The sequence below is a fragment of the Vigna umbellata genome, chromosome 11 (genome assembly GCF_029865625.1).
Source record: "Vigna umbellata cultivar VRB3 chromosome 11, Vumbellata_1.0, whole genome shotgun sequence".
Taxonomy (NCBI): domain Eukaryota; kingdom Viridiplantae; phylum Streptophyta; class Magnoliopsida; order Fabales; family Fabaceae; genus Vigna; species Vigna umbellata.
Window position 1 is genome coordinate 1,269,518 of NC_142175.1, and position 19,054 is coordinate 1,288,571.

The following is a 19,054-nucleotide window of genomic DNA, read 5'->3' on the forward strand; positions in this document are numbered from 1 at the left end:
TATAAGCACAAAGATTAGAGCAAGAAAATGTATTCACTTTGTTATCCTTCTTATCTTGTCTTCATACGTCTAGCTATTTATAGCTTTCTTGAAAATATGCTCGTTGAGTGTTAAGTTGACTCTTGTTAGATTAGGTTGATAGTCTTTTTAGCTTCAAAATCATACTCAGCTCTATTTTACAGTTGTACAGCGCTTTATCAGAGTTTTACATTGATTGCACAACTTGTACGACTTGTCAGAGAAGAAGTCTTCAAATAGAATCATTCCTAGAATGCTCTATAGTTCTCTTAAGGTATCCAACATGTGTTTTGGTTTTGGTTTATCCATTATATATTTCTGACCTACACATTGACAAAGGACAAAACATACAAGCAAAATAGCACTTCACAATACATGTATTAATGTACATTTAATGTTTTTGAACGTTTACATACGTTAAGTATCATTTCATGTTCAAAACCATTTTATCATATGTCATGTCAATAATAAATGTATCTTGCTTAGCACAATGTTCAAATATTGATCGATGATGTAGAGTGTTAAACACTTGTTAATGAAAGCATTCTTGAAGTATAATATTGGACATGCTTTTCATTAGAATGTTTCTCTTATAAGACGTTCTCATTGATAACATGTTTTAGTCTTTGTCTTATTGTTTGGAGCTTATGTTCATTAGACAGTATATTCGCTTTAATTCTTCTGTCATTCACACTAATTTGATATAAAAGTTAAGATTCAGTGTTTTATTTACCTTAAACCACTAGTGCAAAAAAGGCTTTAGACGTCTGTTATTTTGGGCTTTTTATGTCTGATCCCGACCTGACGTCTTTACAGGTGACGTTGATGGGACGTCGGTTTGCACTGTCAGACGTCTATAGAGACGCCTGACATTACAGATTAGACGTCTGACACTACAGATCAGACGTCTAAAGCGACGTTGTATTTGATTGGATCTTTCTCCGCTTGAGGCCTCTCGGGTTGCTCCTGGCTCATGGTGATTCGAGTTTATAACTTTATATTTTAGTTGAAGAGAATGGATTGTACGTTTTTTGTATTGGATGGTTTTAAAAACGTAGTGGAAGGATATTCGAGGGTCGGACGTCTAAAGGGTGACGTTAAAGGCCTTTTCTGCACTAGTGAACATAGTATATTAATTTCAAAGCTTGAAAACTTATTCTTAATTTTGCACAAATTCAAACTATACCTATCATAAATCATCTTTATACTATTATCCATGTTAAAAATCTCTCCTCTTCTAGTTTTGAATAAGGAAACAAACATAGATAATAAAAGTAAAGTCAAATATTAGTTTCTTTTTATTATTGTTATAATATTATACTATTTAAGATATTATTGAGTGTATGTTATTGTAACTACTTATTTATAAGAATTGAAAAATATATTTAAAATATTAATTTTCTAGAATTTTTAAATTGTTAAAAAGGCAATTCTTTTAATTACTCAATCAATCCCATTTAACTATGTCCAATTGTAACTAAATTCTAGAACTGTCAAAACAGGCTACCTAGCCCGACCCGGTCTGGTCCACCACGGGTTGGTTACTTAGTGAGTCAACCCAACCCGGCTCATTTATTAGCAAGTCAGAAAAATTCGAACCCGGCTCGACCCACCACGGGTTGGTGAGTAAACGGGTTGGCTCACTGGTTCACTTAATTACAATTTTTTTTTAAATAAAAAAATTACAAACTTTCTATAATTTAAATCTAAACAAATTTCACTCCCAAACATGGGTGTTTAATTAATTTTGAAAATAAAGAACTTAAATAATTTTTTGAAGCAAAAACAAAATAATAAATCTTTTTTTATAAAATTAAAATTAAATTTTAATAAAATAAAATAAAATTAGGTAGGTAGGTTGGTGGATCAAAGGCTCACCACAGGTTCAATCCGCATGAGCGAGTTTAAATGAGCTAGGTTGAAATCTGACCCGCATAAAAAAAATACAATTTTTTCAAACTCAACCTAGCTCAAACCCGTGGTGGGCCGGATTAGCCCGCGGGTTGTGACCTATTTTTGCAACTCTACTAAATTCTATTATAACTTAATTATGTTGATAGTTTAAAAAAAAAGTAAATCTAATTCAAGTAATTGACCCAATCAGATTTAATTAGGATTGATTTCATCGTTTGCATTCCTACTTTTACTTTTCAATTGTATGTAATAATTTAACCTCATTAATTAATATAAGCTTATCATAGTTCTTCAAAATCAATTTCTACATCATTCCTCTTTGAGTCCACCCTAGGTCTACGCAGTCAAATCGTGTAAAAGAGTTAATGTATTTTGTTTTTCATCTCCATTCTTAGTGCACATTCATTATTACAGAAAAAAAAATTATAACACTTTGAACTCTAAAATTTTAATATAATATATATATATATATATATATATATATATTACTTATATAATATTTATCTTTTTCATTATAACTAAATTTAAGATTTTTCAAAAAAAAATGAGAAATTGAACACTAATAAAACATGAATAAATACGTATAAAAAAATTATAGTATCATTTTCAACTCAAAACTTTAAAATAATAATTTATAAGTTTTTTTTATTTATATATTGGTCATTTTATTTTTTGTATTTAATATAAAACTTCTAGTTTATCTTGAATTTCAGTATCATATGTATGTCTTGGAAATCTTGTTGCTTAAAAATCATTCCAGAACACATGATTTTGTTCTTGGAAAATCGTTTCAAATATAATAGAAAAGCTTCTGAGTTTCAAAAGTATTATATATATTTTGAAATTTTTGTTTCGGAAATTATATTCTAAAAAACTTATTCAAAATTATATTACATATGTGGAAAATGTTTTTCAAAAATCTTACTTCGTAAATCATATTCTAAAAATTCTACTATGTAAATCATGTGCTGGAAAGTATGAAGCTTTTGTTTTAAAAGATTTCTGTAACATATCATTCTGAATTCATTAATAAAATAATCGTTTTAAAAATTCTGAAAATACAACTAAAAATAATAGATTACAAGAAGGAAAAGTCAAAATTAATAATTGACGCAAGAGAAAATCAACTCACTCTTATCGATAATAATATAAAAATAAAAATAAGTCACCCTTCCTGCGATTTTGACTAAATTTCTGCAGGTAACAGTTGTCCCTTTCTGTATAATAAAATACTTCGTAAGTCAAACTAAGAAAATAGGGAAACCAATTCTCAATTTCCTTTCAAACAATCATAATCGACAATTCGAAAAATATTTTTTATTCTCCAATTTTCCAAACTCATAAATAAATACATTAGTCGTAATGACCTAGTTTCCTTAAAATTTCATAATGCGTGATATGTGGTGAGAATTAGTATATTATTTAAAACGTTCCACCTCCTCTCCCAGTTTTTAAGTAAACAATATCCACATTCAAACACCTATATATTCCTTTTTATATAGCAAAAGTAATTCTTTTATAACTTGTTGAAAGTTTCAATGATAATTTTTTTTTCTTTTTGCAAAGTATTTAGAACACTTTATATATATATATATATATATATATATATATATATATATATATGTTTGAGATATTACTAGATTTTAATATTAATTCATGTAATTCTAATTTGTATCTCATTAAAATAGAAAAAGAGAAGTTGGACCAAGTCATAGTGAAGTGGCATTATTGTAAGGTGTCACTTTTCTCTTGTTGACTCTCTATATCAGAAAACTATATAGCTTGCTAACAATTATTGTAATTTCTCTATACTGCTTTTAGTTTATAAGATTGTATTTAGTGATGACATAGCTAAGAAATAATTACAAGGTAGCAACAACATGCATTTTTTTATGCTAAAATATAATTGTTTTAATTTTCCATATGGGCAACCTTAATATATATATTAAGTATAAAAGAGTCTTAATCAGTTTGTTAAGTATGTGTGCACAAGTTATGGTGACTCTTCTTATATCGGAATTCAATTCTTATCCATCAAAAATAAATAAAAAAACTATCGAGTTTTTTTTTTCAGTAATAAATTATCAAGAGTCAACTAAAATAAATTAATAACCTGATTTCCGTCGTTCCTATTCTTAAACTTGTTTATAGAAAATATTAAGTTTGGGAGAAACAAGGTTTATTTTGAAATCATTAGTCTAGATTGATGTGAAATATCATGTTTGATTTATTTTTGTTATAAAATTAATTGATAGAAAAATAGTTATTAAAATAAGTTGGATTCCGAGTTAATTCGAAAAGTTATAATTTAAATTGAATTGAATTATTTTTATCTAGTTCATTTGGCTTTCGATTTAAGTAGATTTAATTCGATTGGTTGATTTTATAAAAGTAATAGTCATATTTGATTAATAATTTAAGCTTAGTCACCAAGAGATAACTCACTCAACCAAAGTGATTTGTGTTTAATTTATGACTTTGAAAAAATGTTGAAATCTCAATTTGAAAGGTGATAAAAATCTATTCAATATTTATCAAACCTCTAAAGATAAATTTTTATAAAGATAGAACTTATTAGTAAAAATAAAAGATAATAATATCACCTATGCGTATTTGACAACTCAAAATAATGACTTATTATAATCATATTTATTTTATTTTTTAATACACATTATTATACATACATATTATTATAAAAAATTGTAAATTGGGTACCATTTTCGAAAAAGCAATAATAATCTTCTTCACAATAGAAAAAGTTGTCTACAAAATTTTTGTCCTGTCCAATTCTTATAAAAACAGAAAAAAGAAAATAATTATTTATCCTGAATAACCTAAAGCAAAAGAAAATAATGAACCCGTTGAATAGTTCCATAGATTAATGTCCAAAAAGTAAGCTCAAATAATGACATACACTGTCTCTTGGCTTGCACATATTGCTTACTATAACTATTTTCTCTCATTTTTTGTTATCAAATTAGTATAATTTTTCAAACAGTTACCTGGTTCATCTTTTATATATTAATTTGTCTATCTCATTAGGGCAAAAAAACTCCTAATTAATTGACATAAAATGAATTGTAGTCTTAGTTCAATTATTAATTTTCCGTTACAAGGTACACGCAAGTTGGCCTCTGAATAAAATAATGTGAATACAGAATTTTTTTCCCACTCTACTTACCATGCTTAACGCGTAACTAAAGTCAACTCAAGCTTAAGACCACATAGTTTGGTGCTCAACATGAACACGAATTTTGAAGACTAACATGGAAAACCCAAAGTAGTACAAAGAGAGAATCATCATTCAAACAACACCAAGTTTCCCACATTCATGGGTTTTCCAACTAGCATCAATCACGTTTTTTTGCTCATACTTTCCAGCTTCTGTTTAGGTGTAAGCTCTCTGAATGATACCATCACATCAACCAGATTCATCAGGGACTCTGATTCTCAGACTATAAGCTCAAGCAACGGTGACTTCAAGCTTGGATTTTTCAGCCCTGGAAACTCCACACATCGCTATGTTGCAATCTGGTATCTCTCTCAAACCTACATCATATGGGTAGGAAATAGAGATCAACCACTGAATGATTCATCTGGGGTGTTGAAAATTCACAAGGATGGGAATCTTGTGGTGCTGAATGGAAAAAATAGTGTGATATGGTCAACAAATATATCGGTTAGTGCTACCAACACTACTGCTCAACTTGACAATTCAGGAAATCTGATCCTGCGTGGTGACTCAAGTTTAACACCATTATGGGACAGTTTCACACACCCTGCTGATATTGCTGTGCCACAGATGAAAATTGCGACCAATAGGATCACTGGTAAGCCACCATACTTTCATTTACTATTGTATGTGTGTTTTCTTTTTATGCCATCCCATTGTGGAAGTATGCACAAGTTTTCTCTTTCAATCACGGTTTTTTCTTTTCCACACATTGATTGAAAGACTTGATTATGATATTATACTCTTGGATACTTCATCATGTGAAAATATCCAAACTTTATGTGAAACAAAAGAACATGTAAAGGAAGATCTGATGTGGAATCTGTGGATCATAACAGGTAAGAAAATTGAGTATGTGTCATGGAAAAGCAGTTCTGATCCTTCATCTGGGTACATCACTGGGAGCCTTGAAAGGTTGGATGCACCAGAAGTGTTTTTCTGGTACAACAAAACAACGCCATATTGGAGAACTGGTCCATGGAATGGAAGAGTTTTCCTTGGTTCACCAAGAATGTTAACTGAGTATTTATATGGGTGGCGTTTTGAGCCTAATGATAATGGAACTGCATATCTAACGTACAACTTTGAAAAACCTGCAATGTTTGGAATCCTTACCATAACCCCACATGGCACACTGAAATTGGTAGAGTTTTTGAACAGAACCAAGTTTCTGGAACTTGAGGTGGATCAAAATGAATGTGACTTTTATGGGAAGTGTGGACCCTTTGGAAGCTGTGATAACTCCACATCACCAATTTGCAGCTGTTTTGAGGGGTTTGAGCCAAGCAAGCCAGAGGAATGGAACAGCAGAAATTGGACAAGCGGGTGTTTGAGGACTGTGCCACTGAATTGTAGCCAGTTGAGAAATGAGAGTAAAGTTCAAGGAGATGGTTTTTTGCAGAAAAGTAATATGAAAGTGCCTGACTTTGCAGAAAGATCAGATGGAAACCAAGACAAATGTGGTGCAGATTGCTTGGCAAATTGCTCTTGCTTGGCTTATGCATATGATTCTTCTATTGGTTGCATGTATTGGAGCAGGGAATTGATTGATTTGCAGAAATTTCCTTATGGAGGGGTTGATCTCTTCATTCGTGTGCCATCACAACTTCTACGTATGTTTTCTCTTCTTACTCACAATATGTTGGATTATTTACTACAATAATTATAATTATTTTACTTGGAAAACTTTATGTTAATTTTTTTTCTTCTTTTAGTGTTTTTATTCCAAACTTTTAAACCATAGAAATGTTTCAGATATTATGTTGATTATATAAATAACCAATTTATATTACATTATAATACAAAAGTAATTTTGTAAATTTTTTTTGTAATATTAAATTAGATATAAATTATCATGTTAAAATTTTAGATTATCTTGAGAATCTTTCGTCAACTCTAAGGTATAAATTTTATCTTCTAAACTGATTAGGTAAATATAAATTAAAATTAATCTCACCAGTTGAAAAAAATACGTTACTTAATTTTATAACTAAAAAAAGAAAACAACATACCTTTTTCCTTTTTACATGTTACGGAGCTTAAAGTACATCAATTTTGTTTATAACTGTTTGGTTCTTTTACTGAAGAACATGCAGCTAGTGGTGATAAAAAGAAAAGAGAAAATAAGGGATTAATAATCATCGGTATTATGACTGCAATTGGAGCATTAGCAATTGCAGTCGGTGCTTATCTTTTGTGGCGGAAATTTACTCCTAACCATACAGGTAAAGTTGCCTTATATTTATATTTATATCTGAATAATTATTTGATTTTTTCCTTAATTTTTTTTATCACGTTTACTATTTTCCAATCTTCCCTTTTTTTTCTACATACTTAAGAAAAGAGTGGACATTACTCATTTTCCATGATAGGGAAACTTCAGAGACAAAAACATTAAAATAATATCGCCCGACAAATTTGAACGAATCTTTGTGAGCAGGAATACAGTACGAATTAAAAGATACGATGAATAGGTTGATGTACCCATGTGTGCTAGCTTGCTTTTCTGCCGTGAATGTTGAATTTTAAACGTTTGTTCGACAACGCTATTTTGCCAACTTTTTGACAACGACACGTGGCCTTGTTTCATTGATTGGTTTTAAAAGGTTTTTTTAGAAAGATGAAATTTGTTCAGAAGGGCAATTTTGGTATGAATTTGGATAGAAACTCCTTTTGTCAGTTTATTTTTTCAGATTCACTTTTTTTGCAGTTTGGTTTTCTCAACTTTCTCTCCACCATTGAAGCTTCCATCTCTCTCTACCATTGAAGCATCCATCTCTCTCCACCGTTTCGGTTCTCTTCGTTCGTCGCTTTTCTTCACTCTTTGTCCACCATTGAAATGTTGTTTCTCTCTCCCCTTTGAGTTTGAGTTCGACTTTTCTTACTTCATTTCTTGGGTCATTTGGTCACTGTCGAGGATTTTGTCTCTCTTTATCCATTTCCCCATATTTTGATGGTGTGACTGTGGGCTCGTTGGCGGTATATATCCCTCGTTTTGGAATTTTGTTGATTTTGGCGTGCATTGTCGTTGACGACATTTTCGTGGTTGTGTAAGTATTTGGCTTTTGTCTCCCATTGTGGTTGGCGATATTTCTCCCAAGGTTTGGGTTTTTTCGCACACACCATCGAGGTTGGTATCACCAAGGTTTGGGCTTTTTCGCACTCACCATTGATTCATTACCAAACTTCACATTAGAAGTTGTAGAAACCATCAACCATGACCAACAGGGGTCCTTCATTCATAAAATCTTAAAAACACTCATAACAAACAAAAAAACAATCATGGGGAGCGCGGTTGTCACACTTGGGTAGCACAGATCAACTTTCAGTACAAAACTGCAAATTTAACATGTAATCAATTACAGCCTTTCTGTAAGTGATTACAAGTGCATGTCTCCACAGTGTATGGTGCAGGACCTAACCTGCGTTGCTAAGACCACCCAGGATGGGTCTTCCCTACACAGAAGACTTACCAAACTTCACACTACAAGTTGTGAAAACCATCAACCATGACCAACAAGGGTCCTCCATTGACAATATCTTAAAAAGACACTCACAAAAAACAATCATGGGGAGCGCAATTGTCACATTTGGGTAGCGCAAATCAACTTTCAGTACAAAAATGCAATTTTAACCTGGTAATCGATTACAGCTTCTCTGTAAGCGATTACAAGTGCATGTGTCTAGTGTGTATGGTGTAGGAACATGTTAAGTCATTGAATTATTGAGAAAAAATGTCATTTAGGTGCTTTCATGTAAGTTAGATGAGCTTCATAAGCATTTTTGGCCAATTTCTGCCCTGGTAATCGATTACAAGGGTCTTGTAATCGATTACCCGAGGAAAATGGGTAATTTGTACAAAAACTTCAACTGTACTCCCCAACTAGATGAACACTGCTCCCAAACTCTGTTTTTCTGAACTTTACTACTTGTTTTGTTCTTAACTTTCTCCACCGAACTCCAAACGACTTGATACTTGTTTTGTTGGAATCTAGACTCAAAGAGCTTTCCAACAAAACAAGAATCAACTCATTTGGAGTTCGGTGGAGAAAGTTATGAGCAAAACAACCAGCAAAGGTCAGAGGTGGTAGAAATATATAAAACGTTAACTTTAAAGAATTAACTGCACCTACTCAGGTGTCCAAAAATTATAAATTAGTAGTCATTGGAAAGATCTTTGAGTCTACTTTCTAATAAAAAAGGAATCACATCATTTGGAGGTGTGTAGAAAAAGTTATGATTAAAATAGTCAGCAAAGGTCAAAGTTGACAGCATGTGTTATGCACCTCACCTCAATTGGAGAAAACCACCTAAATGAACATTTTTATTTTGAAGAAATCAATGACCTAACCTCATTATTGGTGCAGAGAGCTCACCGAATAACATTGAACTCACTCACCCATCTCAAAAAAGGAAAAATTCAACAAAAATAGAGAATGGGGAGCAGTGTTCATCTAGCTGGAGAGTACAGTTGAAGTTTCTGTACAAATTACCCTTTTTCCTCTGTGTCAACACTCAATTTCGTCCGGGTTGATTAATAAATTTATTTTCATCATAAAAATAAAAAAAATAATAAAAAATAATAATTTATTTTCATTATTTGACCGTTCGTCCATTCAGACCTTTAGGACGTTCGGTCATGCAGAGAGTAAACCGTTCGGTCATAGAGTTTTAATGAACGTTTGGTCTTCATTAGAACGTTCGGTCTTGGTGTTGCTACTCTCTTTTGAACGCTCGTTCATCCATGATCAGCCTTCAGCCATTCTCATTGACGTTCGGTCATGCCGGGAGTCAACCGCTCGTCCTCAGGCGTTCGGCCTTTATGTTGTTGAACGTTCGCTCTTGATGTATTTATTATTGAACGTTCGGTCTTGTGTTGTTTAACGTTCGGTATTGGTGTGTTTTTAAGCGTTCGGTCCTAGTTTGTTTTGAATCTTAAACGTTCAGCCTCTCAGGTTTACTGTTCACGTTCGCTCTAGATGAGATTTGATTTTTTTGAACGTTCGGTCTTGTGTTTCTTTAACGTTCGATCTGAGCGTTCGACCTACAGTGTGAACATTTGGTTACAGCGTTCGGTCATGTAATTTGGACGAACGTCCGTTTGTATTGACCGAGCGTCCAAAAAGTGGGTGGCTGCGTTTTAAATTGGTCTGAGCCTTACAGCGAGGATTCCCACCTCCTATTGCCGCTGTCCGCCATTAACCGTCTGAAAAGCTATTTGCAGTATGGGTGCAAGAGAATATTTTTGGCAGGCTTTCACTTTTGGATTTTTAATTTGGAGAAAGGTGGGTGCATGGCTGGAAATAGATACACGAGCAACACGTTGGCAGCATGGGCAGCTCCATATTCAAGGCCTGGCTGGAAGAGAAGCACACCACATCATAGTAACTGCTGGGGGCACATGATCAAGCACACCACGCGGCCAAAGTAAAAAAAAAGCCACTCACAGTATGGGTTTCTGCAGAAGAAGGGAATCATTTTTCTGACACTCCCACCTGAGTTTGTCTTCCACGAGCACCCATCTGGCACTTCTGTAATACCCATCTTGCAACTCTGAAAAGCTGGCTACACCACTACAACAGGCGGGAATGAAAAGGAGAGGAGGGAGACACCCAAAAAGATCTCTATCATCCGTATTCACCTACGGCCGCAGCCAACTGATACACTGGAATCATCATCCTCACCACCTCACCTCATCTTCATTCTTCTCTGAATCACCAACACACTGAAAAAACATCCTTATTCACTCGTTCTCCAGCCGCGGCCCAAGGTAACAACAGAGACTCCAACCTTTGTTTCCCTCCCTCGCAAGCCACCATCTCCAGCACCTCATCCCCATCCTCATCACCTCAAGACAGTCATAACGAATCCAAAATATTCTTGGGGAGTGGTTAAGCCACGTCTGGGTAGCACTCTTCAACTTTCGGTACAAAAGGAGATTTTTCTACTGGTAAACGATTACCAGCTCCCTGTAATCGATTACAGCAACATCAGTCCTGTGATAACCCAAAACCAACTTAAGTGACAACCCAATAGCAACACACACCAAAAAAATGACGAACAGATGCAAGACCAAAATCCACTCCCCAAAATACGAATACCGAGACACGAAAAAGTTCATACCTTGTTCGAAGAACCATTGTCACCGGACGAACCCATTGCACAAAAAAGGTAACAACTTCCACCAAATCGACACCGAACGAGACAAGGGTAATCTCTAACTCAAAGAAAGAAACTCAATGTCCACAGAGACACCGAACGAGACAAATCCACACCGAACGAGACAAGCATAATCTACAACTCAAATAAACAAACCTAATGTCCACAAAGATTCAAAGGAAAACAATGGTGACAGGGAAGCAGGAGAGAGATGTTCAAAACAAAATGAAACCCTAAAAATGGAGGAAGGAGAACACTGCTATGAAGAGAGAAGTTGAAATGAAATTAAAATCCCCAAAATGGAGAGAGAAGACAGTGATAAGGAGAGAAGAGGGCAGTTTCGGAATCCAAACTTCAACCCATTTCAAATCAGATTTTAAATTAAAAAAAAGCATTCAAATTCGACCAATTAAAACTTGACACGTGGCGTTGTCAAATTTTTGTCAAACTGGCGTTGTTGGAATATCGCGATCCTTTTTTATTACTTCATTTCCAAAGTCAAGCTGTTCTCCTTTATGGTATTTTTCTTTTTTCACCAAATGTGATAAATTTAATCAGTGGTATATGAACAACATAAAAGATATAAAAGAGATACTCTTCTTAAAGATATACATTATTTATTTAATTAAGAAAAATTTTTAAATAGACTTTATACAATAGGAAAGTAACTCCTAAAATATTGAAAAGCATAACAACTTAAATGAAATGCTAATCAGTATAAAATATGTAATAAGAAAATTTAAAATATCTAACATTCTTTCTTAAAGTGACATTACTTTCTAATATCATTTTTAAAGTAAGAATTTCTATCTTTCTAACCGTAAACATTTACCATAATTTGAAATGTTGTAAGTTTGAGTTTGAGAGTCTATTTTAATATTACTGCTATAGAAATGGCTTTAGACGTATGTTATTTTGGCCTTTTGACATCTGACATGCACCCGACGTCTTTGTGGGTGACGTTAACTAGACGTGTTGTGTCAGGTCGGACGTCTATATAGACGTCTGTTCTGGCACAAACAGACGTCTATATAGACGTCCGTTCTGACACAACAGACATCTATATAGACGTCCGTTTGTGTCGGAACGAACGTCTATATGGCTGAACGGGTTATTTAGGGATACGGGGTTTGGACGTCTGTTTGTGCACTGTCAGATGTCTAAGGGTCACTCAATGAAAATTATAATAACACGTCAAAAACATGCATACACAAAACCCTATCAAAAAATTATTAACGAAGAAACTAACCTGAAGAGCAGATTCGAAATGAAAATGGAGGGAAATGGAGGAGTGCACGACCTAAAACGTAGGCCAAAAAACGCCGCCCAAGAACACGCAACAAACTGCACCAAAACGCACCGAAAACGATTTTTAATCGGTCCAAATGAAAGATATTTCATCACTGAACAATTTAATCGGAATAAAAGTAAGATTAAATGGTCCAAAACAGATAAAAACCAACCTGGAAATGCAAGGCGCAGAGGAAACTCTCACGGGTTCGCGTAACTCCTCGCGGGTTCGCGTTTTGGTATATATGTCCTTCTTTTAAACATCTTTTAAACGTCCGTTCTAGAGGGGGCCGGACGTCTATAATATTGTAGACGTCCGACCCCCTCTAGAACGGACGTTCAAAAGGCTGACGCAATCAACTCTTCAACTCCCCCGTCAGCCTTTTGAACGTCTGTTCTGGAAGGGGCCGGATGTCTATAATATATTAGACGTCCGGCCCTCCAGAACGGACGTTGAACAGTTGATTGCTTCAGCCTTTTGAACGTCCGTTCTGGAGGGGGTCGAACGTCTACAATATTATAGACGTCCGGCCCCCTCCAGAACGGACGTTCAAAAGGCTGAAGCAATCAACTCTTCAACTCCCCCGTCAGCCTTTTGAACGTCCGTTAGAGGGGGTCAGACGTCTACAATATTATAGACGTCCGTCCCCCTCAAGAACGGACGTCTCCACACTTAATTATTTACATTTATGCCACCGGTCAATTATTTACGTTGGGGTTTTGGTGGACCGACGTCTATTGGGTGACGTTAAAGGCCAATTCTGCACTATGCTATTTGATCTCCATCCCGATAGTAAATTTGATCAAGTTTTTATTATTTATTCCAACTTTTAATTTAATTTTAATAAATGGTTTGAACATTAATATGTTTATTTATTTAGTGTGAAATAGAGTTTTTTTTTTTACAACAAACATTGTCACTTTAAATTATAGTAGGTTGTTATTGTTTGAAATCAACTTTATCTAGAAGTTTTGTCAATCAAATTGCTTGGTAGACACATGTTGATACAGTTAGCTATAAGTTATCATTATGTAGTTGATAGTGAAAATTGATTGTTTATGAGAAAACTAAGAAACAACTTCAAATCTCATCTTAAAGACATAACTAGATGTGTTTTTTTTATCATATTTGTCATAAGCATAGTCACATATGTAAAGTTAATCAAATATGACTTTTCTCCCTTTCTGTACAAAATTCCATACTCACTTGTATCTTGCAAAATCTAGGAAGGTTCCATTTAACAACTTATGACCAAAACTTGAAACTTTGACTTTTAATGTTAAAGATGTTTTTTTTTTATGTGTCATTTTGTTATAACGTAGGATATCGTCAATTTTCTTTTTATGTCTTGTTTATTATAAAACATAGTGAATTCAAGCAAATTATATTCTTATTCACAATTAGTCTACAACATTTGTATTGGTTATCTTACTTGTTTTTCAACCACCACTTTATAGCTTTTAAAAGTTGATAAAACTTTAGGCTTTTCCTTCAAAAAGTAAACCCAAGTTTTCATACTCATGTCATCAATGAAAGTGATAAGATATTTTGTATCTTCATTAAAAATATGATTAATTGGTCAATAAATATTAAAGTGCACAATATCCAATAGTTTTCTTACTCTCTTAGATTTTCGTTTTGAAAATGGTTCTCGGATGTTACATGTTACGAATATATTCCTCACATGTATACGTTGGACTAGAAAAATAAAGAAGACCACCTACCATATTTTTTGTTGAGGTGTTGGTAAACCTCCAAGAACAAGATGATCATAACGAAAATGTCATAGTTACACTTGATTTTTCGAACTTGTTGCATAACATTAATAAGTATAATGATTAAGGTAAAGTGGAAACATCTTATTTGTTGTCATAGCCACTTGAGTGATCAACCCCAATATGCCATCTAGTATTTTACACTCTTTCTCTTTAATTGTGATCTCGTAAGCCTTCTCTTTTAACTAAACCATACTTGACAAATTGGTCTTTAAATTTAGGACGAAAAATGACATTGGACAAGGTGTGACATTACTTTTAGTTAGTAAAGTTACCTGACATTTTCCCATCATTGAGATTGTAGAAGTGTTTCCAAACTTCACATTACTTCTAAAGGTTTCATCAAGAATGGAAAATAAAAAATTATCTACATTCATGTGATTGTTGAACTTGATGCCTAAATACCACAATTTCTTGTTGGTTGACTCCCTTTCATGACAAATAATCAACAATGAGATTTTTTTCAAATTGTTTTTCCTTTTCTCTATGAATTTAGATGTTCCACTATGTGCATTTGGAAAACTTAATCAGCATTATGATCTGTAATGACCATACTTGTGACACCAATAGCATTCCATATTTTTCTTGTCAATTGACTTTACTTGATAATCATCTCCTTTTATTCCTTTTTTTCTTGAGATTGTTTTAGTTGATACTGATTTTGTTGATAACCATAATTTCGTCTACCTCAACCTTTGTCATATCCTCTACATACATTTTTATTTTTGTTGTTTGATCCATATCCTCTATCTCCTTATAGCCAATCTATCAGTCATAAAAAACTTAAGAATAAGAGAAACAACCTTAGAGTTCATCCTAATTAACACCCAATTTTGAGAATGGAATTTCTTGACAACACTGCACAATTAGTCCCTAAAATATCCTAACAAGAATGAAAGGCAAAACCACCAAAACCCTTTGGACTTGGTTCCTATTTCCATTGAGATTAAAAATAACTTTCTTAATCTTATAATTAGAAGAATAGTTGATCAACAATATATTCTCTTCCTCTAAAACAACATTAGGAATGTGGTTGACAATTAAGTTTTCCCTGAAATTCATATAGACAAAATTAAAATCAAAATATGCATAAAATTTTTTATAGAAGGTGAAACATGTTCTTCAATATGTTTAGGATCTTCCATAACTAAACCTTCTTCCACCAATCTATGAATCCCATTAGCATTAACACACTTTTAATCACATAATGAAAAAAAAAAATTATCCCATCCTTGAACCAAAACATTTTAGCTTTGTCTTTCCAGAATAAAGCTTGACATGACGCATAATTAAGATCATTCATGACCTATTTTTATTTCATAAAGATTTTACTTCTAGCTAATCTAGACAGGTGAATTCACTATATACTTATTAAATTTTTTTGAAATAATTATAAACATTAATTGATACTAAAGTGAAATTTATATGCATTAATATTTTTCTTTTTCAATTTAATTGTTAAACATTAACATTATCATATTCATTATTACATGTAAAAAATTGAACATTTCAAATATAAAACATATCATGAATCGTACATAGTTAAATTTTGCTTTTTAGAATTTCTATTCCTAATTTATTTCGCCTAAATAATTTGTATTACTAATTCGTATATTGCTAACTCAGGAAGTGTCCCTCAAGATGTGATTATCGGAAATAAAAAGGAAATTACTAAATTGGAAGAGCTACCTCTATTTAAGTTTGAAAAGCTTTCAAATGCTACAAACAATTTTCACTTTGGTAACATGCTTGGAAAGGGAGGTTTTGGTCCTGTATACAAGGTAATTTTATATGTATAAAATATGTTTATTTTTTTTAAATTAATAATAATTATAAATTAGTATCAATCATATTTTACTGTCGTAGGGACAACTGGAAAACGGACAAGAAATTGCTGTAAAAAGACTTTCAAAAACATCTGGACAAGGATTGGAAGAATTCATGAATGAAGTGGTAGTGATTTCTAAACTTCAACATCGAAATCTAGTAAGACTTCTTGGATGTTGCATAGAAGGAGACGAACCAATGTTGGTCTATGAGTTTATGCCAAATAAAAGTTTAGATTCATTTCTCTTTAGTAAGTAGTTCTTGCCACTTTTAGTCTCTTGTTAAATTTTTTTTTGTTGAAATTGTTTTTAGTGTGATAGACTTGGAGAAAATTGACCACATCCAAAATATGATTTGCTTATATAAAACACTTCACACCAATTCCAATATAAAATTTTAAGGCTTAAATGTTTGTAGGTCTTTTTTTTCTTATATATCACTTAACTTTTTCATTTTTAGTCAACTTTCAACTTATACTTGAATTCCTAACATTATTTATGATTTAAGTAACTATATTCTACTATTAACTTCCATATAAAATTTAGATTTTTTTTCATATTTTCCATGTATTCATTATTGTTTTGTAGATCCACTCCAAAGGAAATGTTTAGATTGGAAAAAGCGCTTCAACATAATTGAAGGAATAGCACGAGGAATACTTTATCTTCATAGAGATTCAAGACTAAGAATCATACACAGAGATCTTAAAGCAAGCAACATTTTACTGGACAATGATATGAATCCAAAAATATCAGACTTTGGTTTAGCAAGAATTGTTAGAGGAGGAGATGATGATGAAGCTAACACAAAACGAGTTGTTGGAACTTAGTAAGTAACATGTTTAATATTATACATTATCTTTTTATATTAAATAATGTATTTATTAATTATAATATTTGTTTTCAATGTAGTGGCTATATGCCACCTGAATATGCAATGGAGGGGCTTTTCTCAGAAAAATCAGATGTGTATAGCTTTGGAGTATTATTACTAGAGATTGTAAGTGGACGAAGAAATACTAGTTTTCATAATGATGAGCAATCACTCAGTCTTGTTGGATTTGTAAGTTTCTATAACTTATTTATTTCATTTTTTAAGGAAGTTTCTACAACTTAAGCAAAATGATTATTAATTTTTCTAATGAAGTTTTGCTTTTTTAGGCATGGAGGCTATGGAATGAAGGAAACATTATCAGTATAATAGATCCAGAGATATTGGATCCAATGTTTGAGAAAAGTATGTTGAAGTGCATACACATAGGACTTTTATGTGTGCAAGAACTTACAAAAGAAAGACCATCTATATCAACTGTGGTTTTGATGCTTATAAGTGAGATTACACATCTTCCTCCTCCAAGACAAGTTGCTTTTGTTCAAAAACAAAATTGTCAGAGTTCAGAGTCTTCTCAGAAAAGTCAATCTAACAACAATGTAACTCTAAGTGAAATTCAAGGTAGATAATAATTAGGTTCAGTATTTTTATTGTTAACTACAATTTATTATGTTTAAGCTATAATTTAATTACTATTGTATACTTAAAAAATGTTCAGTGTTTAATTTTAAGTATTATTAGGAATCTTAATTATATGAAATTTGCTAACTCTTAGAAATTCCTATTTATGTAATTTGACTAGTTATAAATGATTAAATGTTAAATATTCATAGAATCTTACAACTTAATTTACAAAAATCATTGTTGTATATTTTGAAATTATTTTCAATGATTTCGTATGTTTTGTTGTTTATTTTATTTTGCATATTTTGTCTCCATTTTTATGTAAAGGATTGATGTGCTAAGTAATGCTATGAAACGAAGACCTTCTAACTATTTAGAGTTCTTGATTTTTCATTATTTGTAACATGTAAACCACTGTTAAAAATAAGAGAAAAAATATACAGAAAAAAAAGAAGGGACTAAGCCAAAACTCATGTAATAAAGAAAATTAAATAAATCTAAAATTAGGAGAATCAAACATATATATATAATGATCACATAACATGAAATTAGGCAAATAATTCCACCAAATAAAAGTTTATTTATGATTAACCCTGGCTAATTTATATTCAAAAACATTTCCTATAAATGTGAAAATAGAAAAAATGATCGAAGGAGAAAATCTTGAAATAGTCCAACAATATCAAAAGGTCCAAGAAACAATATTAGCATTGAAAAAAGCATTCACTACAAACTTATAATGTAAGATGATACTCATCCAATTACATTATTTATGTTCAAAACTAAAAGCCTTTGAAACATTCATAAGAAAATAATGATAAAGTGTATTAAAAGATTTTGTAATGTCAAATTTAATAGTTACATTTTTACCTTATAGATTATTTTGAAAATTATTGGAAGCCAAGTGGATAATAGGTCATGTCTTGTTTTTCAAAACACTTTTACTAATATAGAACAAAGGATAAAGTTTTCCTCGTTTACCTTTATCCATGAATCTTAATACTCAAATCATCTTATGCATTATTGCACAATGCATTATTGCACAATTTGGATAGATTTTCTAAGTCACATGTATAGGGTCCTTCAACTAGATCTTATGGAGAAGAAGGTGTATCATTTTCTTTATGGTATTATAGTAGGTTCATAAACTGATGGCATACCACATTTCATCACAATGCCTCACCAAATAGACCATGATTTTTAGGGGTATTGATGTCTATAGTAGTCAAGATGAGGAAAGTGAGAGTGAGAGTGAAAAGCTTAACACAACCAAAAGAGAATATGTCCATCCTTGTGAAGGAGAACTTCTTATGATAAGAAAGCTCTCCAAAATCAACCTAGTTCTCAATAACTAACACAAAAGAGAACATATTTCACACAAAA

At 32.3% G+C, this 19,054-nt stretch overlaps 1 protein-coding gene across 4 annotated transcripts; it reads left to right on the plus strand.

The window, feature by feature from the left end:
- The first annotated feature begins 5,054 nt into the window (after positions 1–5,054).
- LOC124845203 (G-type lectin S-receptor-like serine/threonine-protein kinase At1g11300) lies at positions 5,055–17,890 on the plus strand. Of its 4 annotated transcripts, none has more exons than XM_088101823.1 (8): positions 5,056–5,762; positions 6,004–6,777; positions 7,252–7,389; positions 16,016–16,170; positions 16,256–16,466; positions 16,804–17,044; positions 17,128–17,278; positions 17,377–17,889. In XM_088101823.1, the coding sequence occupies exons 1-8, from the start codon at positions 5,264–5,266 to the stop codon at positions 17,674–17,676; spliced, it is 2,469 nt and encodes an 822-aa protein (XP_087957949.1). In that variant the 5' UTR covers positions 5,056–5,263; the 3' UTR covers positions 17,677–17,889. The 4 variants fall into 4 exon arrangements, with proteins under 4 accessions (XP_087957951.1, XP_087957949.1, XP_087957950.1 ...); XM_088101824.1 differs by having other exon boundaries at positions 7,261–7,389; XM_088101825.1 differs by lacking the exons at positions 16,016–16,170; positions 16,256–16,466 and having other exon boundaries at positions 5,055–5,762; positions 17,377–17,890.
- The last annotated feature ends 1,164 nt before the right edge of the window (positions 17,891–19,054 follow it).

Coding starts and splice junctions, on each gene's coding strand:
- LOC124845203 (XM_088101823.1), top strand. CDS start 5,264: ATGGGTTTTCCAACTAGCATCAATCACGTTTTTTTGCTCATACTTTCC. Junction 6,778..7,251: donor TGTGCCATCACAACTTCTAC/GTATGTTTTCTC, acceptor CTTTTACTGAAG/AACATGCAGCTAGTGGTGAT. Junction 16,467..16,803: donor TTTAGATTCATTTCTCTTTA/GTAAGTAGTTCT, acceptor ATTGTTTTGTAG/ATCCACTCCAAAGGAAATGT.